The 22,326-nt window shown below is 37.5% G+C and overlaps 1 protein-coding gene across 9 annotated transcripts; it reads left to right on the top strand.

Annotated features, from left to right (window-relative positions):
* Positions 1-3,786: 3,786 nt before the first annotated feature.
* Positions 3,787-21,812, top strand: LOC122278176 (increased DNA methylation 1-like). 9 transcript variants are annotated; one of them, XM_043088282.1, is made up of 19 exons: positions 3,787-4,100; positions 4,205-4,282; positions 4,873-4,983; positions 6,322-6,414; positions 6,628-6,687; positions 7,550-7,642; positions 7,767-7,848; positions 7,924-7,983; positions 8,060-8,112; positions 8,197-8,363; positions 18,076-18,286; positions 18,481-18,538; positions 18,739-18,795; positions 18,885-19,130; positions 19,819-19,883; positions 20,003-20,059; positions 20,145-20,238; positions 20,612-20,752; positions 21,049-21,811. In XM_043088282.1, the coding sequence occupies exons 2-19, from the start codon at positions 4,239-4,241 to the stop codon at positions 21,148-21,150; spliced, it is 1,794 nt and encodes a 597-aa protein (XP_042944216.1). In that variant the 5' UTR covers positions 3,787-4,100; positions 4,205-4,238; the 3' UTR covers positions 21,151-21,811. The 9 variants fall into 9 exon arrangements, with proteins under 9 accessions (XP_042944216.1, XP_042944220.1, XP_042944218.1 ...); XM_043088285.1 differs by lacking the exons at positions 3,787-4,100; positions 4,205-4,282 and adding exons at positions 4,715-4,737; positions 5,817-5,952; XM_043088286.1 differs by lacking the exon at positions 6,628-6,687 and having other exon boundaries at positions 21,049-21,812.
* Positions 21,813-22,326: the final 514 nt, after the last annotated feature.

The following is a 22,326-nucleotide window of genomic DNA, read 5'->3' as shown; positions in this document are numbered from 1 at the left end:
GCCACTTCTTTTATGTGACAACAAAAGTGCTATCTTCTTAAGTTCTAACCCTATCTCTCACAAATGGGTTAAGCATGTTGAACTCGATTATCATTTCCTTTGGAAACTTGTTGTTGCTGGCAAACTTCAGACGCCATATGTGCCTTCTCATCTACAGGTTGCTGATCTATTCACCAAAAGTGTTCCTCACCCTCTCTTTCAATTATTTCGAACTAAACTTCATGTCTGTTCCAATTTGACGTTCAGCTTGCGGCCGCGGGGGGGGGGGGGGGGGTGTTAAGAAAACTATGCCTTGATTTAAGGCTTATTTTAGCTTAATTCTAGGAATTCCATTGTACAAATTGATTTTAGTTTCCTTTTATGTAATTAAATGTTATGTAAATATTGAATATATATAGGAGCATACTCACCACGTTTGAAGTGTGGTGGTTTGATCAAATCCTCTCAATCAGGACACCACACAAATATTCCTCATGCATGCATAGACTGAATTATAACGTCACTGAACAAACCTGGTGCAGACAAATATATATAATTAAGCTTATATATGATATATTAGAATGCTATTACTTGTTTTGGCATAATATTAATATGGTAACAATTATATATGATATTGTATGGGCTAGTAAACTCGATCCAAGTATTCATGTGCATGAATGTGGGCCTTGTCAATGCCGTAAAGGTTGTTTTATTTATTGATCCTGCCATTGTTCTTTCAAGCCCTCTTCTGAACGGTTATGCCGTTCACAGTCCTTCAACGGTAACAAATAACAAATAGACACGTTAGCAATCCACACTAAATCCCATGGACCACATTACAGGTGATAGCAAACTGTGAGCGAGTTGGACCGGTTCTTCACTCTTATCGCAAACGTTTTTTGTGAAGCTTTGGATAATGCTAGAGAATGGAGACCCAATCCGTTTAACCTCTTGCACCTGCTTCAAATACAATGAGTTATGCAAGATTCAAAACCCAAATATAGGTAAAGGATATCATCAAATTCAGAATTTGCAATGTAAAGGAACCATATTCATCCAAAAAGATGACACTTTTGCAAAAAACCCGAGGACCAAGATGGAGATCAAATTTATGAATAACTGGCCAAAATCTTTCATTTTCCAGTAAAAAGAAATCCAAAACAAGGAAGAAGAAAAACTTAAAAGTAAAATATAGAGAAGCGTGTACGTTATCAAAACGTTGATGAAATCGAAGGGGCTTCTGGCGGTGGAGCTGAGTTTGCAGAGAATAGAAATGACAAGATCATCAGGCAAGGCATCGAACAAGTCAAACTTTGTGTTTCCATCAATGGCTTCGATTTAAGATACCAACTATTTCTCTTGCTTGCTCTTTCTTTCTCTCTCTTTCATGGAAACAACTAGCTCTTTGTTTTTGGTGCTGAGCAGTGTGTGAAAGGAAGTCTTTATTTTCATGATCTAAATTTTTTCTTTTCTCTGAACCATGCCTTTTCACCAAGTGGGCTTCTTGTTTCGTGCATAAGCCATTCAAAAAGTTGCTCTGTTTTTCTCTATTCAAGCCCACAAGGTTAGGGTTAGAGAAAATAACGGTTCTTTGCTTTTGCATTTTCTTGTACCCTTTACTGTAAAAATGTTTTGAAGGTCCTAAAGAAGTAGCTCTGCAAATTACGGTTTGTTGCATGAGGCAAGTTGTCTAATTTTCACTGAAATTTTGGTTGTTTACTGCTTAGAGCACTAGTAGTGGCTCAACAAACTTTAGCTAAAATTTTCACTTTTACAAATTTTAGCTAGCTACTTTTTATAACACCAAATAATATGCTCAACAAATCTTTCACTATTCTATTAAAGTATTAAAGTTTATTATTGTATTAAAATTTATGGTTACATTATTGTTGTATTAAAATTTATGGTTGTATTATTATTGTATTAAAGTTTATGGTTGTATTATTGTTATATTAAAGCTTATGGTTGTATTATTGATGTATTAAAATTTATAACGGCTATATTTTTTAACGGTTATATTATTCATGTATTATTTTTTTTAACGGCTATATTTTTTAACGGTTATATTTTATGAACGGTTATATTTTTTAACGGCTATAATTCTCCTACGGTTATATACTTTCACTATAAAATATAACATTTCTTCAATAATTTCATTCACTTCAACTCAATTTTATTCACTTCAACTCAAGAATATTTTATTCTAAAAATATTATTTAGCTAGTGGTTTTGGCTCAATAAATTTAGCTAGCCAAAATATTGATGGCTAAATTTACTGTATATTTGTTAAGTCTATTGTAGATTTTTTTTTTTACATTTTAGTTATTCTTTAGCTATAATTTGGCTTTGTTGAGCCCATTATCAATGCTCTTAGGCTCTTGGTGGCTAGGGCTCGAGGGAGGGAGTGGTTCCTGAGAGAGGGAGAGAGATAGAAAAGGGAGAGTTTCTCTATAATGCGGCTACAAGGTTTGAAAATGGAGTGTCTACGTGGCACATTCTCATTGGATGCCGTTTTTTAGGGGAGAAAGGTCACGCCTGCGTGAAGGTTTTCTCTTGTTCTTTTTCGGCATTTTACTCTCTACAACTGACCCTACTACCGTACTTCCATTTACCGTACTTCCAGATTCCAATATTTCTCACCCCCACCCTTCCCCTCGACTCCCCCTGTTCCAACCGATCAATCTCTCATTTGATCTCCCCTTCTAAACCCTAGAATCTAAGTGTAATCATTTGCACATTTTGATGCTTTTTTCGGAGAACTTTTCATATTGGGAGGGCGATTCTCGATAGACATGAAGCGAGTGTCGGAGTCTCAGCCTGAGCCGGGCGATTCACTCGATGGTGGAACTTGGGCCAAGACGACCCAGGCGAGTTCTTCTTATATCGAAGTTTCTAACACTACTAATAATGACTTTAAGAGATTCAAAGGTTCTGTGGTGAATGGTTTAATTGTTTATACCCGTGAAAGAAAGTCTTGGTTTAATTGGTCCACTGGACTTTTCGAGAACGGCCATAATAAGCAACTTTGCAGCTCGGATGAGACCGGAATTAATGTGAACGCTTCGCTTGAGGAGGGATTCAATGGAAAAAAGGTCCAAATTGTACTTGGTGACGAACCCACTTGTAAAGGGAGAGAGCTGGTACTATCTCCAGCCAAGGAAACAGGTGCCGAGGGGATTACTGTTGCGATTGCTGCTGAGAGAGTAGGGGTGTAACCGGTCCGGTTTGGTCCGATTTTGAATAAAATTTAGGACCAAACCGGTATGTACTGGTTTTGTATTTTTCAAAACCGATTACGCACCGGTTACCCTTATAAACCGGTACTCCAGTTTTACCGGTTTCCGGTCCGGTTTGGTCCGGTTTTACCAGTTTTAATGTACTATATTATATATTATATAATATATATAATATCGTATATTATAATATATAATACTATAATGATAATATATTGTAGTATATTATAATATATAGTGATATAGTATAAGTATAACTATTAATATGCACTATATAATATTAGTATAACTATTAATACAATAAGCAAAATGATATAAGATTTTAAAATTTAATATTATATTAATTAATAATTTATCATATAGTACAAAACTATTTTATATATAGTTATATATTATATATAATATAAAAAATTAAAATATATATATAAATCGGTCCGGTCCGATTTTGACCGGTTTTAAAAAAAACTAAAATCGGTACCGGACCGAACAAATCTCGAAACCGGACCGATGCCACCGGTTTAGTTCGGTCCGATCCGATTTTCCGATTTATCGATTTTTTTTTACACCTCCGAGAGTATAGCCGAGAGTAGTGAGGGAAAGAATGATTTGCCTGAAGAAGTTAGTCTGTTCACGCCATCGTTGGTAAGACCGAAGGTCAAGCCAGAGCCGCCGGAGAGTTTAGTAAATGCATCAGATGCTGCTCAGAATGAGAAAATATTATATTTAGATATGGGGGCAACTGGTGGAGTAAGTTCGACGCTGGAGAATAAGTTGGAATTGAAGACGTCGAAGAAGATTGGGCTGAATAAGAAGCCCATGACCGTCAAGGAGCTGTTTGAGACTGGCTTGCTCGATGGGGTGACTGTAGTTTACGTGGGTTGCAATAAGGTTGCCTGATTCCCCATGAATATTGTATAATACTTAATATTTGTTAATAATTCCAGAATAAAAAACCCAATCCTTTGCTTAAGGCTAAATTTGGTGGATTTCAGTTTCAAGCATCTGGTCTTCGCGGCACAATTAGAGATGGGGGAATTTTGTGCTCGTGTACTTCCTGCAATGGATGCAGAGTGAGTATTGCCTCTCTCTCTCTCTCTCTCTCTCTCTCTCTCTCTCTCTCTCTCTCTCTATATATATATTAGTATTCCGACATAAAAATATATATATATATATTAGTATAGTATTGGTTATCATGTTATCATTGCTAAGTAGTTATAACTGCACTTTATTTAAGCATGCTGTGTTTTTTCGTTGGATGCGAATGCCTTAAGCTTTTGCTTCTTCTTCCTCCTCTCCTCTACACCCCCAAAAAAATTGTAGGTTATTCCTCCTTCCAAGTTTGAGATTCATGCTAGTAAAACATACAAACGGGCGGCACAATATATTTGCCTTGAAAATGGGAAGAGCCTGCTTGACCTGTTGAGGGAGTGCAGGGCCTCTTCCCTGATTACGTTGGAGTCAACAATTCAAAACATCATTGGTTCCCCACCCGAAGAAAAATATTTTACCTGTAAAAGATGCAAAGGTGGGCTTTCCACTTATTATTTCTGATTTATTCCAGCTCTGGTAGCAGGCTAGTTGAGATCATATTCTTATTATAACAATTTGGACAACCTTTTTTCTTTTACTTGTTGATTACGGTGGTTGCTCAACTTCCCAGGTTGCTTTCCCAAGTCTTGTGTGGCAAGAATAGGGCTCCTATGCAATTCATGTGTTGCCTTACAGGAATGTCACGGTACCCCCCAAATAGTGAGGATGCTAAAATAATCGGGTACAGTTTCTTGGCATTACTTTGTACAGATTTGCAGTTTATGTCGTTTTTTTTTTTGAGGAAAAATGGAAACTATGGATTCTGTTTTGTAGGAGTGTGCAATGGTCCCTCTGATTTTCAGTATGATGTCAGTACCCGTTATTCATTTTTTCTACCAGCTTGTAAATTTTTGCATTTACATGTGAAGTGGATTTAGATGGTTAGAGTATACAATATTTACATGCAATCAAACAATAATGGAGGGAAGTGTACCAACAAAAATGAATTCTCATACTAGTAATGCTTTCTTGATGAGAATACAGTGCCATACTCGTTTTAAATGGAGTCCTGCTAAATGAACTACTCTGAGGAGCAAGTTCTATATTTTAATGTCATATCATGTCTTTGTGCAACAAGAACAGAAAAGGCTGCGTTTCCGTTTTAGAAACCATGTGAGTTGTGCAAGAGTATAATTTGGGTGATATGCTTATTTTGGTTTTTAGCAAGTGTAGAATATTTTTTTTTTCCTGATAAGTATGAAGAATTTATTAATCCACATAATTAGGCAAAGTCTACGTACACAGAAAGTATACAAGAGATGAAGCTAATTACAAGTTAAGCGCTGTGAAAAACAGCATAAAATCCCATTCAATACAATAGCTGAAGCCCAAAGTAACAATGTATGGAAGAAAAAAATCCGTAAACCCTCGCATCAAACATTCCCTATTTTCAAAACAGCGACCATTCCTCTCATTCCAAGGACACCACTTTAAACATAAAGGCACAATCTTCCAAACAAGTGTATGATATTGGTCGTTAGATATCTTTATATGCTTCCGTTTGCTTTATTTCAGGACATTAACATCATTATTGATCTCAAAATCCACTAGAAATGCTTCAACTTATGTTTCTCCACTACGTGAGGGTCAATGGAAAAGCTTCAGACTCCGTTTCTCAACAAAGTAAAAGTCAATGGAAGTTAAATAAAAAGTCGGTACCTTTTTGGTCTCATTGGCTTGTTTTGCATATAGCTTATTTCAGATTAGTTTAACATATACAATTCATTACTAACACTTAATCTCTTAAATCGTATGCTCTTGAACCAGATGAAATTTGCAAGTATATAATTTTGTAAGGAAAAAAAAATTATCATCGTATTTAGTTGGTTTGCAGAATTCTTACCTGGTATACTGTTTTATTTGTGTGCTGCTGTGAAATAATTTCTTCTGGAGCTGGCATAATAAATTCTTTGCACCCTTTTTATTATCTTCGTACACATGCACACACATGTCCTTCTTGCACAGTTTCATCATTATTATTTCTTGGCCTGTTAACATGCTCTCAATTGCATTATCTCAGGTCGCCAAAACGAGTTCCCTTCTCAAAGAACTCCAAAAGTGCTTCTGCATGTTTTCCATCACAAAATAAAAGACCTTGGAAGATAACAACTAAGTCAGTATCTTCTTTGGTTTATTTGTTTAGCCTTTTTTTTTTTTTTTTTTTTTTTCTGTTGCCTATTTTTGGCTTACGAATTTTTGCTTTATTTCCTGATAAAAAATAATTTCGGCTTTCTTTGTTCTAAAACTGTATGGACGATACAAGGATATCATTCTATTAACATTTTCTAAAACTCCATCCAAAGTTGTTTTTTTTTTTTGTATGAAGTGCTGCTCTTGGGAAGATCTTGACTACGGACAACTTGAGACCTTGGAAGATAACAACTAAGTCAGTATCTTCTTTGGTTTATTTATTTAACCATTTTTTTTTTCTGTTGCCTATTTTTGGCTTACGAATTTTTGCTTTATTTCCTAGTAAAAAATAATTTCGGCTTTCTTTGTTCTAAAACTGTATGGACGATACAAGGATATCATTCTATTAACATTTTCTAAAACTCCATCCAAAGTTGCTTTTTTTGTATGAAGTGCTGCTCTTGGGAAGATCTTGACTACGGACAACTTGAGAAAGAGGGGTTGTGTCATAGATTGGTGCTATATGTGCAAAAAGAATAGAGAATCTGTGGACCACTTGCTATTGCATTGTGAGGTAGCAAGGGGGTTGTGGGATGAGATTTTTCAAAGGATTGATATTCCTTGGGTGATGCCCCTGAGGATTGTGGATTTGTTGGGTTGTTGGAGGAAGTTGCAAGCTTGTCATCAGGTGGCGCGTGGAAGATGATTCCACTATGTATCACGTGGTGCTTTTGGTTAGAGAGGAATGCACGTTGTTTCGAGGATAAGGAACGAACAAGAGAGGAGCTGAAGAATTTTTTTCTGCACACTCTATTGTCTTGGTTTTCGGCTATTGTACTAAATGGGGATAATGCTCATGAATTTTTGTCTTTAATTCAACGTAGCTAGAATGTACTTAGGTGTTCTTCTGTACACTTCCGGTGTACATGGCTTATGCATTTTTCATTTACTTCAATAATATTTTCTCTTACCTATCAAAAACAAAAAACAAAAAAAATTCAATTTATAGGTTATAGGTACTTATTAATTTTTTTTTTTTTATAGTTTATAGTTAGTGGTGATGACTGTTATCCAGATTCTTTCCTTTTCTTATATGCTTTAATTGTTGTTATTTTCAGACCATCAAAATCAATTATGATCTCGAGGTCCTCCAAAAGTGCTTCATTGTCTATTCCTTCGCAAAATAAGACTAAATGGAAAATAACAACAAAGTTGGTATTTTTTATGTCTTGGTTTCTTTAGTATGTATATGGCTTAAATTTCTTTCCTTTCATAGCATGCAGAAAATATCTTTTATTTGTTGGATGTTTATTTTTATTTTTTTTCCTTTTCAAGAGATCAACGGTTGCATAAGTTGGTTTTTGAGGAAGGTGGATTGCCTGATAGAAGTGAAGTGGCATATTATGCACGTGGTCAGGTTGAGATGAACACCACAAATACTTGTTTAATTAAGTATTTATGGATATTTAACGTGTTTCCTTCTCCTGGGCAGAAATTGCTTGAGGGCTATAAAATGGGCTTTGGTATATTGTGTCGTTGCTGCAATAGTGAGGTACTTTTGTTACTTCTTGAAGTTTGAAGTATCGGTTTATTCCCAAGTTTCTGCATTGTTCACGTTTGATGTGCAGGTCAGTGCCTTACAGTTTGAAGTTCATGCTGGCTGGGCATCTCGAAGGAAACCGTAAGTTCAGGATATGAGATATTTGCCTGGTTCTTGATCACCCATTTTTTAAAATTATATTATGGGTTTTGTCTTTATTGGCAGTTATGCATACATTTACACATCCAATGGGGTATCTCTCCATGGATTGGCGATATCTCTCTCAAAAGGCCGCAAGTATTCTGCCAAGGATAATGATAACCTATGCATCATTTGTGCAGATGGGGGGAATCTTTTGCTTTGTGATGGATGCCCGAGGGCCTTCCACAAAGGTGAAATATAAATGATGCTAAGCACATTGAATTAAGTGATTAGTTGGTTGTCAAATTGTATAAATTTTTTAATTTTTTTCACCCTATTGAATCTTTTGTTTTTGTGGGTGGCTACCATTGACCAAATTTTTTTTTTGATAAGTAATCAAAAGTGTATTAATCAAAAACAGGCCTAACCCAGTATGTACATGGAACTGCCCCTTTAAGTGGGAACAAGAGAGAGAAGAAACTCATGAAGGACCATCCCATTGAAATCAACAGCAATGGCCCATTTACAAAGCGTACTAAAGAAAAAAGCCAGCAGCTCCTCTCGTGTTCGCTCCATGTCTTCAAAAGTCCTAGCGTTCCTCTCCTGCCATAAAGACCACATGATGCAAATAGGTATCATCCTCCAGACTACTGAAATCTGAGGCTGGCCTCTTATATTGGGCCAGCAAGCCAAAGTTGGCGCCACTGTCCCCAGCATAGCCCAGCCCATCTCAACTCTGTTTAGCACCTCATCCCACAAAACCCTTGCAATCTTGCAATGAAGTAAAAGATAATCTACAGACTCACCCCCTTCCTTGCACATACATCACCAATCTACCACAATAACCCTTCTTTTTCTCAAATTATCAGTTGTGAGGATCTTACCCAATTCCGCCGTCCATACAAAGAAGGCCGCCTTAAGAGGCGCCTTGTGTTTCCATATCATCCTCCAAGGGATCTGACATTGGGTATTCTGCTCAAGAGCTACATAGAAGGAGCGAACTGAGAACTTGCCTTTCCTGTGCGGGACCCACCACAACCAATCCTCATGGTGATTACTCGGCTTCACGGAGTAAAGGAGACTATAAAAAGCCACAAAGGGATTCACCTCCCAATCTTGTGCCGCCCTGATAAAGTTTATGTTCCAATGAAGATGTCCTCCCGCTACATCCATTACCTCTGCCACTGAAGCCTCTTTAAGGCTGGCAATTTGGTAAAGAGAGGGAAACAACTCCTGTAACGACACATCACCACACCAAGTATCTTTCCAGAATTTGATCCGGGTACCATTCCCCATCTGAATGCAGGAATGCCGAAGGAAGACCATCCAGCCTTTCCTGATATGTTTCCACAACCCCACTCCATCAGCTCCTCTAACTTCCTTCGTACACCATCCACCCCATATATCTCCATATTTGCACCCAATCACCCATCGCCACAAGGTAGCCGGTTCCCAACTATATCTCCACAACCATTTATGTAACAGCCCGCTAGAAATTCAATTGTGAAATTTCTATTAACTTTAGGAACCTCGTGAAAACCCCATAAGTTTTCACGAATCCATTAATCATATAGGTTTTTGTCTAACTACATAGTTAGTGTTATTATTTACTATGGTATCAGAAGTGTGTTTTTGATTATTGGAGATAGTTAGAAGTGTCAAAATGTATTATGGCTTGTGCCATTAGACTCGGAGGGTTATTTAAAATCTTATGCCGCAATAACATTTTTTCATATTTTCGGACAAAACGTCTGTTCAAAACTGTAGATATTATTTGATAAAAAAAAAATATCTTGGGGTAATTTTCATGAATATTATTGGGTAAAAATATTTTGAGTTGATTTTTATAGATATTATTAGTTAAAAATATCTTAAGTTGATTTTTTGTAGATACTATTGGATAGAATATTATGAGATAATCTTTTATAGATATTTTGGGTAGGAGAAAACTACGCTCAACTCTCAACTCCAGCCTCATCTCTTCCATATCTCATCCATAAGTATCTCCAGCCACCTCTCCCCACGAAATTATCTTCATTTACACTTTCCATTGAAAGAATATCAAACACTCTCTCTCGGACAGCTTTTAGAAGGTCTTTTGCACGCCCATTTCGAAGCTGTTGTAATGTTTTATCATAAAGTATCATTCATATAAGTTGTTCCTTTTTTAGTCTAGTTTACATGGATATCTTATTTGCCCCATTTGAAGATCATTTGGTCAGTCAAATATTGTGTAAACTATACAAAGGTCATTCTGGGAGATAAACTGGAGAATATGTTATAGTTTGGAGTTTTTGACCAAACTAATGGATAGATATTGGTCCGAAATTTTTATGAAGTATTCTTAACATGTATATATGACTATTGGTTGAGGCTTTTTGCATGATTAAAGGTTTTGATGAAAGATTTTCTTAGATTTAGAAACTTAGAAACTGGAAGAGGAAAAACAGTTTCTGTTTTGAGAAAGTTTAACTCTTTGGTGGTCTAAACCTATTCTAATGACTTTGATAATTTTATTGGAGGATCCTAAACATCTTATATACATGTTATATTATTATTTTGAAGATATTTGATGTTAGTTTCAAAGATATGAAATTGTATGCAAAGAGATATTCAGATAAGCCAAAGTGTGGATATTCTTGGCTAAATTTATATTTTGGTTAATTTCTAACCATGTGATCTTGAATTAGAAGCTTATATATGTTTTAGGACATCTTTTTAAACCATGTAATGGTTTGGTTTGAAGATCATATATTTATAAGTCATAGATCAAGAGATTTATCAAAACTAGTTGAGGAAACATTTTCTGTTTTTGGACTAAGTGTAAAACCAAAAACTCCAAATGTTATTTTGTGATTTTGGTGACTTTAGTTTGATGATTTAAAGCATGGTTGATGTTAGGATGATATTATGAATATGTTAGAAGTAAGATTTGATTTTTGAAATTCTTGGAGATGTTTTGATTTAAGGTCAAAACTTGTGATTCAAGTGCTTGGATCTTTTTACAAAAAAATTTTGGTGTTGATTATTAGCTTTTTCTAAATGGATGTTTTAAGTATGGTTTTGAACTTAGGATTGGAAGATGTTTGTTGTAAAATTTTGGTTTAAGCATGAGTTTTGAAGTTGGAAGGAATTGCAACAAAAATCAAGAGAAATGACTTATGGATGTTTCGGCCATAGTGTGTTCTTCATAGTTGTGTTTTGTTTTAAATTTTTCTGAGTTGATATTTAAGTTTAGGACAAAATTTACATGAGGAATGTAAATTTTAGAAACTTTTAGAGTTAGTATGCAAAATCCTTAAGTTATGGGTAAAACGGTCATTTTCCCACATGTAGAGAGTAAAATGAAAATTTTACTCTTTAAGTTAGTATTTTCCATATTTCAAATATTTAGTGATTTAGTTCTAACTTTTAGAATCACTAATTACAGTTCCTCGTGGTCGCACTTGAAGTTTTATAAGAAACGCGGAGATCGAGGTAAGTTAGCTTTTAACTTACTAGCAGTCTACTATGTATGTGTGCTAAGTAAAGGAACTACAGTGTATGTATGTATGTTATTATATATGTCATGTCATGCCAAGTTATCACGTAATTGTCTATTATATAGAATTTATTCTGTCATCAATTTTTATCTGTTACATAATATATTCTGTCATGTATTACTGTACATTACAAGTATGTCATGTTAAATATGTTGTCTATTATATGTTATGCCATGTTACGAAATGTTTCTATCTCAATTTGGTCATGTATTTTAAGTTATGTTCAAATCACGTTATGTTACGTCAGGGCTCCAGTCATTTCGTTTTCCAGTCACGTTTCATCTTGAGTACATTCAATTTGTGTAGAATACATGGGGCCACAACAACTGTGGAGTATGTATTTTTCATGTTAAGTCAAGTTTGTGTAGAATACATGGGGCCACAACAACTGTGGAGTATGTATTTACACGTAGAATACATGGGGCCACAACAACTGTGGAGTATGTATTTTTCATGTTAAGTCAAGTTTGTGTAGAATACATGGGGCCACAACAACTGTGGAGTATGTATTTACACGTAGAATAAATGGGGCCACAACAACTGTGGAGTATGTATTTTTCATGTTAAGTCAAGTTTGTGTAGAATACATGGGGCCACAACAACTGTGGAGTATGTATTTATACGTAGAATACATGGGGCCACAACAACTGTGGAGTATGTATTTTCATGTTAAGTCAAGTTTCAGATCAAGTGCATGTCAAGTCAAGTTCAGTTCATGTTTCAATTTAAGTTATGTCAATTATGCTATGTTGTACGCCAAGTTATACTTTAATTACTTATGAATTTGATTATGCATTTATGCTTTTACTGTCATGCATGCATCATTAGCTTGTGTGGAAGTTTTTTTGTTAACTTACTGAAATTTGTGATCAAATCTCACTTTGGTAGTCTCAACTACCATTCCCCCCGAATGATAGATCTTGTTACAGGACCTGAAGGAGAATCAGGAGCTGATCAACTAGACACAGTTGACTAAGCGACGGTGCGACATCAATGTTAATATAGTAGTTAACATAAATTACTACTTGTACAATGGAGTTGCATTTTTAGTATTTTTTGGATCATAATCATTTTGGACTAGTGTTGTGATCTACTCAATGGGTCTTTATGTATGAAGTATGTTTTAAGCATTTGTGATATTTTCAATTTGGTGCATAGTATTGCTAAAGAAAAAAATTATCCGCTGCGAATATTGCATAATGTTAGATGCATGTTAGGAACATTGCATCTTATATGTCATGAACGGGGGCAGGTAACCTTGTGTTGCATGTCTCGACGCTTCAAATGTCCGTCCAATCCCAAACGGAATTTGGGGGCGTCACAATTTACCCAAAAGTGCTTGATTGAAAACCTTCACATTTTTTATACCCAGACCACCCTTGGAGAAAGGGCGACACACTGTTCCCCACTTGACCAAATGGTACTTGAACTCCTCCCCCAAACTGCCCCACAGAAAGTCTCGCTGTAATTTCTCAATACAGCTTGCTACTCTTGCTGGAATAGGAAAAAGAGATAGGAAGCAGGTAGGCAAATTAGAGAGAGCACTCTTAATCAGAGTGAGCCTTCCCCCTTTCGATAAATACATTCTCTTCCAGCTCGTCAACCGTCTCTCTATTTTCTCAATCACTGGTTCCCACAAGAGGGGCGATCTTGCCCCTATCCCCAATGGCAGACCCAAATATGTCATCTGGAACGAGGCTAATTTACACCCTAGCGATCGAGCCAGTTGTCTTAAATTTGGCACCACTCCAATTGGTAATATCTCGAACTTATCAAAATTCACTTTTAATCCAGACACTGCTTCAAAACACAGAAGCATCGCCTTCAAAGTCCGCACCTGACTCTGATCTACATCACAAAGAATAAGGGTATCATCTGCAAAGAGTATATGAGATATATTAGTAATGCCTCTCGCCTGGGTTCCAACCGAAAAACCACCCACCAAGCCATTTCGACTTAAAGCCGACATCATCCTGCCCAGCCATTCCATCACAACAACAAACAAAAGTGGCGACAACGGATCACCCTGTCTCAGGCCTCGTGAACTATGAAAAAAACCAGCTGGACTACCATTTAACAACACAGAGAATTTCGCCGTTGACACACACCAGCAGATCCATGCTCTCCATTTCTCACCAAAACCACATCTCCCAAGGATATATAGTAGAAAATCCCAGTTTATGTGATCATAGGCCTTCTCCATATCCAGCTTGCAAATTATTCCATTACCACCATTCTTCATTCTACCATCCACACACTCATTTGCAATGAGAGCCTCATCTAGGATTTGTCTACCTTTAACAAAGGCATTTTGAGGCTTAGAGATAATCTTCCCTACCACCTCACTAAGCCTGTTTGCCAACACTTTGGAAATAATCTTGTAAACACTACTAACCAAGTTGATGGGACGATATGCACTTACCTCATTAGCCCCCACCTTCTTCGGGATTAATGCTATGAAAGTTGTATTTAGGCTTTTTTTGAATTTTCCAGCCTCATGAAGTTCTTGAAAAACCTTCATAATGTCTTCCTTAACCACATCCCAGCATTCTTGGAAAAAACCCATAGAGAACCCATCCGGTCCCGGAGCCTTATCCTTGGCCAATTTTCGCACAACCTCCGACACTTCCTCTTCTTCAAAAGCCCGTTCCGTTCGAAAAACATCACTCTCCCCAATGGAGTCAAAAACCAAGCCATCAGGGAATGGCCGCCAACTCATCGGTTCAGTAAGAAGTTGCTCGTAGAAGCCAACTATATGGGCCTTAATAGCGTGTTCTTCCCTGCACTCCGTACCATCAATTTTCAGCATCTCAATATTATTGTTTCTCCTATGAGAATTTGCGACCCGGTGGAAAAACTTGGTGCAACGATCTCCTTCCCTAAGCCACAAGGCTCTTGATTTTTGCCGCCATGAAATCTCTTCCATCAGAATAATTCTCTCCAGCTCCTCACCCAACAAAGTCCTCTGCTCAACCTCTACTTGGGTAAGAGATCTAACCTCTTGAATTTGTTCGATTTCCTGAATCTCCCTCATTTTCCTTTCTTTGTTATCCCTTCGATCACCGAAAGAATGTGTATTCCAAAGCTTCAAATCTCGTTTTAAAGCTTTCAGTTTGCCTGCAAGGATAAAACTAGGAGTACCCTGAAAGTGATAGGACACCTACCACTGTCTTACTCGTTCCACAAAGCCTTCCGTCTTCAACCACATGTTCTCGAATTTAAAATATCTCCGGCCATTTCTCACTCCACCACAATCAAGCAAAATAGGCCAATGATCTGAACTAATTCGAGGCAATCGCCTTTGCCAGACATCAGGAAAATGACTTTCCCACTCTGGGGAGATGACGAAACGGTCAAGACGGGACAACATTTGGTTGTTAGCCCACGTGGCAGATCCCCCAGCTAACGGTAGGTCTACCAAGTTCAAATCAGAGATCATTCAGAAAATTCAATCATAGCTGGTCTCCCCCTTCTATTACCAAAAGATTCACTTGGGAATCTCATGACGTTAAAATCACCCCCAACACACCAAGGTAGATTCCACCAACTATGCAAACCCGCTATCTCCTCCCACAACATTACTCTGTTACTATCCAAATTTGGCCCGTATACACCTGCAAAAGCCCACAAAAAATTATCTGACACACTCTTAAACGAGCATGCCACTGTGTACCTTCCTATAAACTCCTCCATTTTTTCCACCACTCTCTTGTCCCACATGACTACCACTCCACCTGACACCCCATTAGAGGCCAAATAAACCCAATCTACATGCACGCCACTCTACAAGCTTCTCACAATTCGCCTATCAATCTGCTTCAGCTTGGTTTCTTGCAAGCAAACAATGTCTACTTTCCACTCCCGAAGTAAGTGCCTTATCCGCAATCGTTTCGTAACCTCATTAGGCCCTGAACATTCCATGATACTATTTTGGGTTTCATTGAGAATGAGCTGGCCCCTTCCCTTTCGGCCTCCTCCTACTCGAACTACCCTCGGTGTTCAAAGACAACATCAACCGCTTAAGGTCTCTTTGTTTTTTCGAAACGGATTTCCGTTGGTGTTGATGCCCTGCTTCGATAGCTGTTAGTAAGGCCATAAATTGTTCCTCATAACCCTCGCACTCAAGTCCCACTACTTTCTGAATCTTCTTCACCTTATCGAACACCCATCCGGAAACTCCTGAATGAACAGGAAATAGTAAATTAAGAGGTGTCGGCTCCACCTCTCTAGTTTCCTCTACCCCTGTAAAAACCATCAGATCTAAGTTCTCCTTCAAAGCCAGTGCATACTCATCATCAGTAGAAACCCCTTCCAAAGAATCGTACATAGATCCCTCCATTTCCGAGTCTTCCACTCCTTCCCCATCCCTCACATCCACTTCCACCGACGCATGCCTATCTTCCTTTCGGATCTCAGAGCAAGCCCATACGGGATCCACATAACCCATCTATTCATTCGCGTCTGGAACAAGCCCATAAGTTTTCGTCGGGGCTTCCTTGCTCAAAATCGGCATTTTCTGGGTCTGAAGAGGTGCATTCGGCCCTCCCTCTCACTTCGTTGTGCCCTTAGCGTGATCCACCTCCACATTCCGGTCGTCCCACACCTGTTTTCCGTCGTCGTAAAGGTCCACCCAAGTTGCCAGTATGTTCTGTTGCTCCTCCGACGTCTCCTCTTCCGGTAGCGGCACGGGCATCGTTTCTGGCTGGGTAGCGTGTTGATTCGAACCCGTGAGTTTAGCAACCTGCGGATCAACCAGGTCTTCACACGGGTCCATGCCTTCACTCTCCAGGCCTTCACCCGGCCCACTCGATGAGGCCCTTACGTTGGATGGGGCCCTTTCCATCGATTGCTCACCCAGTTGGGTTTCATTAGAAACCAGCTGGGCCCTTGCTTGTGGCCCATTTGTTATTAAAGTCCCGTTCTTTTTAATCCACATAGGCCCCCGTTTATAATTTTCCAGCATACTGCCTTTTCCATTTCTGCCCCTGTCCTCATATCGATACCATCTTCTTTGTTTTTTCAGCCCGACATGCCAACATACTTCCTCCATCTCCTTCTGCAGCTTCCTCAATTGCCCCTGCAACTCCATCAACCTCCTATGGGTCTCCCATGCCTCCTGTCCAGCATGCAACCTGCTAGCTTCTGCATCCCGTACATGGTGTGAGGCTCGATGCTCCTCTTCGTCAGAGGCCATGTCACCGTCATTTCTCTGCGCCTGGTTTGGAACAGCCGTCGCGAGAACTTCCTTGAATGACCGGTTGGTCACCCCTCTTCCAAGGTTGCTCGCCTGAGGTCCGATAGCAGTTCCAGTCCTAGTTCCCCTTATCTGGACAAGCTCTACAATTGATTCTTTCAGCCTTCTCCATCCCCACCTATTTTCACCTTCAGGGCAGCAGAGCATGCCATTTCTTCCTGTGTGACCATACTCTGCAATGGACAAATAACGCCCATGCCTATTCTCACACCGTTGAGCCACGAAGCTTCGAAAGCTCTCCCGTATCACCGAATAAACCACCTTTTTTCCCCCTCTCAGACACTCCTCCAGGACTCTCACAAGCCACGAAGCAGTATTGAGTCCCACCAACACATCATATCTCTCCTTCCAACCCTGTTCAACAATGCATAGGTTTCCCCCCTCCTTTACCAGCGTAAGCAACTTAGACTCTACTACTAACTCTCTGAACCCATCCATCTATTAACAACCACTTACTCCATCACCATTAACAAATGTAACGAGGATGAAGTTTTTTTTTTTTTTTTTTTTCAGAGAAAAATCGCCATTGTACGGAGAGAAAGAAAGCTAAGTCAAACACCTAATAGTGTAAGATGAATTTAATTTGTGGTTATTGACCAAAAATTTAAAACCAACGTCACACTCATATGGTCTTAACTTAAAAGTATTTTATTCATTTCATTTTTAGAATTATGGACCGAAAGTCCAACTAGCAAGCAATTTCCCTAGCGCCTATCATGCCTACATAGCCGCTTTAAAGCAACAACATCTATGATCAGTGCCAAACTGGCAGCTCCAAAAATTGGATGTCTAATCTAGCTGTATGTTCAATTTTATTATCCTATTATGTATAGTTCCGTTTACATCACATTTGTGCTTAGGTTATGTATTCCCCTGTTTCTACATATGTATGTATGGGCTTATGGGGGGTTTTATGATCTCTATCTGTGATTGATATTCTTTTCTCCCCTCCTTTTTGGTTTTCAGGCCCTATTTTTGAAAAGAAAAACAAATTTGTTTTCTAAAAGATCCATACACATTTTATTTTCTAAACGAATTTAACATCATGTATGGGTTTTTAACAACTTTTTACATAGTTATGGCATAATTTGGAGGACCATACTAGTTGCCTCTCTCAAATAGTTTGCATTGGTAGACTTTGATGTCCAAACTTATTTTCTTCTGCAGAATGTGCATCTTTAAGTAGTATTCCTCGTGGTGATTGGTACTGTACATATTGCCAGAATATGTTCCAACGAGAAAAATTTGTGGAGCATAATGAAAATGCTGTTGCAGCTGGAAGGGTTTCTGGAATCGATCCAATAGAACAGATAACTAAGAGATGCATCCGTATTGTTAAAAACATAGAAGCTGACCTTAGTGGATGTGTGTTATGCAGGTAACAAAAAAATCCACTCTTTGTTTTAGTTAGAGATCTATTAAAGCTAATGGGCTTTTTCACAATCTTCACTGTGTTGTTTGTGATGAGCAATAGTTGGACACATTTCACTTTTGGTTTCCTTCATTAATTTACATATTTTGGTATATTCGTACTATTTGAGGTAGCCATTGCTTCTCACTTTGCACATGCAGAGGTTATGATTTTAGCAAATCAGGGTTTGGGCCGAGGACAATTTTACTTTGTGATCAGGTAATGTACTTGTTTCACATTTGAGCTCTCAAGTGTGGAATTCTTAAATAGCATCCCATGCTCCCATTACTTTTATCATGAAAGGTAATGGGAACTTGGAATGTTATTCATGAATTCATTGTTACTCATGCCTAAACAACCAACTGATTATGTTTTTTTTTTTTTTTTTCTCCACTCTTTTGCTTTATGTATTGTGCCAGTGTGAGATGGAATTTCATGTCGGCTGTTTGAGGGATCACAAAATGGCATATCTGAGGGTCTTGCCATAAATAATTTTTGTTTTTTATTTTTTCGTGGGACATGCCAATCTATTTGTGGTTCAAATGTTGAAACACTGTTGCTACAGGAATTGCCAGAAGGGGAGTGGTTCTGTAGCGTTGATTGTACCAGGATAAGTTCTACTTTGCAGAAGTTACTAGTAAGAGGAGCTGAGAAGCTCCCGGACTCTCTTTTGGATGTTATAAAGAGGAAGCAAGAGGAACAAGGTTTAGACTCCATTAATGACATGGATGTTAGATGGAGGCTTCTTCGTGGCAAAATTGCATCTCCTGAAACTAGGTTTTATCTTTCAGAGGCTGTTGCCATTTTCCATGTAAGTTCAGCCCAGTTTACGTGTAGATACTTCAGTTCTTGAAGTTTTTGATATTGTTTTTATGGTATAATCAGACCAAATGGTATTTGATAGCTTCTTTGAATACATCTAAGTTATATGATTCACTTTGCCATTTTTAAATAGCCGTTTTCATGAGTGAATTTTAGTTTGCTTTAATATGTAATAGGTTACATGCATCTGAAAAGGATGTTTTATAATAAAATAAAACTTACCATCTAATAAGAACCAGTTGTTAAACTGTGCCTTCTTTATGCTACATTGGTGCAGGTGTTTCCCAATTTCAATTCAGATTGAACTTTTAATGTATTTAGGTTTTTGCAGCAGTTAATTTATTGGTTAATATTTACAAATAAAATTATCAGTTAATGGTATTCTCTCAAACTGCACTTCCTTTTGCATTTCCCATATCGAGTGTGATGTTGCTCAGCCGCTAAAATTGAGTGATTTGCTACTGTTATGGTGAAGTCATCCCATCTCACGCTTGGACTCTCGAGATATATACTGATTCTTTTCTTTACCTTTAGCCTTCATAATTGCTCTAAGCTTTTAGAAACCACATCTGTAATGGTTGCATATGGGGGTGACAAGTGAAGCATTCTTCATATGCTTGAAAATGAGTGGAAAGCTGTGCTATATTTAGTTTGAGATGATTGTCTTTGTATTTCAGGATTGCTTTGCCCCTATAATAGATTCAATTAGTGGACAGGACCTTATTCCAGCTATGGTTTATGGGTGAGCAATTAAGATCTTTTCATTATTGATACTGTGCTGTTAGAGCCCATGTTTAGTCACCTTTTTCCATATCCACTTAAACGCCTCTCTCTCTCTCTCTCTCTCTCTCTCTCTCTCAGAAGGAACACAAGGGGCCAAGAATTTGGGGGAATGTACTGTGCAATATTGATGGTCAAGTAAGAGCTAGTCTTCTCTAAGGTCTAACCTGATATGTTGTCTCTCTTGAAGATATGATAACGGTCTTTTTTGCTGACACTGCAGCTCATTCGTCGTATCAGCTGGAATTCTTCGAGTTTTTGGTCCAGAAGTTGCAGAACTCCCTTTAGTTGCAACAAGTAAAGGTAATCATGGAAAGGTGAGAATCTAATGACTGCTCAGCTACTGATCTTTACCATTTACCCCTGCCTTCACAAACTTGTGATTCAGTTGGAAAATTTAAAACTTTTGCGGTCTATTGTGAGGTGTCCTCTTTTTTTTTTTTTTATCATTTTTTTAAAAGATGCCTTCACCTGGGATATGGAACCAGGGGTATGCTATTATTCATAAGAGCTGCAACCTATTCCTATGTTTGTGATGATCACCTTTTGATATGTTGAATCGTGTTTGAATATATTTGTAACTATTGAATTCGTCTTACGTCCAATGTTATTCCAGCAGTCGGTGTCAGTTGACACCTATGAAATATAAGTGCCAGCCTAGTTTTTATGTCGTGGAGCTGTGCCTTACAGGGCTACTTCCAAATCTTGTTTTCCTGCATTGAGAAGCTGCTGTCTTTCTTGAATGTGAAGAACCTTGTCCTCCCTGCCGCTGAAGAAGCAGAATCCATATGGAAGGATAAATTTGGTTTTGAGAGGTTGAAACCTGACCAGGTATGCTATTATGCATCTGAAATGCTTGTATTATTTCAATGAGAAATGCTACACATCATCCTATACCACACATTTTATATATTAAAATATTATTTTTTATTTTTTTATTTTTTATTTTATTTTATTCTTATTAAACTAATTAAATTATTTTATTTATCATCCACACACTACATATTTATTATAGAAAAAATAAAAAAAAATTAAAATAAATATAGTGTATGAAATATGAAGATGACAAATAGATTTTTACTATTTCAACTTTCCTTAAAATTGCAATCCTGTGTACCGTGCTGCAGCTTAGGAAATACAGCAGCTGCTGCTGTCAGATGGTGACCTTCAAAGGAACATCCATGCTTCAGAAAATGGTTCGTCAATGTCGAGTCATGACAGTTGAGTGAAGATGCCTTTTTTTTTTACCCTAGCTGTTGGTTTTTGTATGTCTTCGGCTTGTACTTAATGAAGTTACTTTTTCAAAGAATTAATATTCTCCCCCTTTTAAAGAATTTTTTCAAATTTCGAGGGGTTGTTTAGTTGGTCAAGTTTTGAGTTTACTTCTCAATAGACATCAATTCGAGTCATCTCAAGGTTATTGGAAATTTATCTGTTCGTTAATTTCAAAGCTCATGAGATTAGTCGAGGCGTGTGCAAACTGGCCCAGACATTCACAGATATTTAAAAAAAAGGAAGAAGAAGAAGAAGAATAGCATACAAGCTGGTGCAAACAGAGTTTGTGCTGAACATCATTTTTTTTTTTTTCTCTCTCTTTTGAAGTTGAGAAAAAAATGGAAGTAAAGAACGAAAATGTTGCCCAACACGCCGGAAGGGCTACTACTAGATGGATGGTAAGCAGGATTAAGCATAATATCCTTAGCATTATTAATATGGCAGAAGTAAAAGACAGCCGTCATCGATTACAAAAAAGAAGACGGCTACTTAAGTTTTCAGTCTCATCATGGTATGGGGATATTTGTTTGTCATCAATTATGTATCCTATCAACGGTCATAAATCACTATAGTTTATTTTAATTAGCGAATTGGGAACAAAAACATCTGAATGAAACCCATCATGTCCAATATGGTGTTTTTTATTTTATTTTATTTTATTTTATTTATTTATTTATTTATTTTTTAATATCTCGGTATCTCAATATGGTTTTGAGAGAACTTACATACTATGAGGGTTGAGATAAGATTAAAAAATAGAGAAAAATAGATTTTGTTGGTTTAGTGATTTGTACATCAAGTATAATTATTAGATAGTACATGATTTGGAATACTAATTGTATATATATGATGGAGAATATAGATATATGGTATTCTAATTGTACCATAAAATGTTTACGTCATTAAGAATTAATATCTATTTAAATAAATTGAATAACGTGAAAATTTATAATACGATAAGAATTAAGTTATGTATGGTCCGGATTAAGTACATAATTTTCTTACCAGATATGCTTTGATCTAGCAAGCATGCATCTCGATCGTGATTGCGTGGGGATTTGCCTACTGGCCAAGACTCTTCCAACCAAAAGCTAGCATGCGTGAGGATCAACGAGGGCGGTGCCGTTAAT

Source organism: Carya illinoinensis, chromosome 10 (assembly GCF_018687715.1).
Source record: "Carya illinoinensis cultivar Pawnee chromosome 10, C.illinoinensisPawnee_v1, whole genome shotgun sequence".
NCBI lineage: Eukaryota > Viridiplantae > Streptophyta > Magnoliopsida > Fagales > Juglandaceae > Carya > Carya illinoinensis.
Note: the sequence above shows the minus strand (reverse complement) of the source record. Positions and strands in the feature narration are given on the sequence as shown.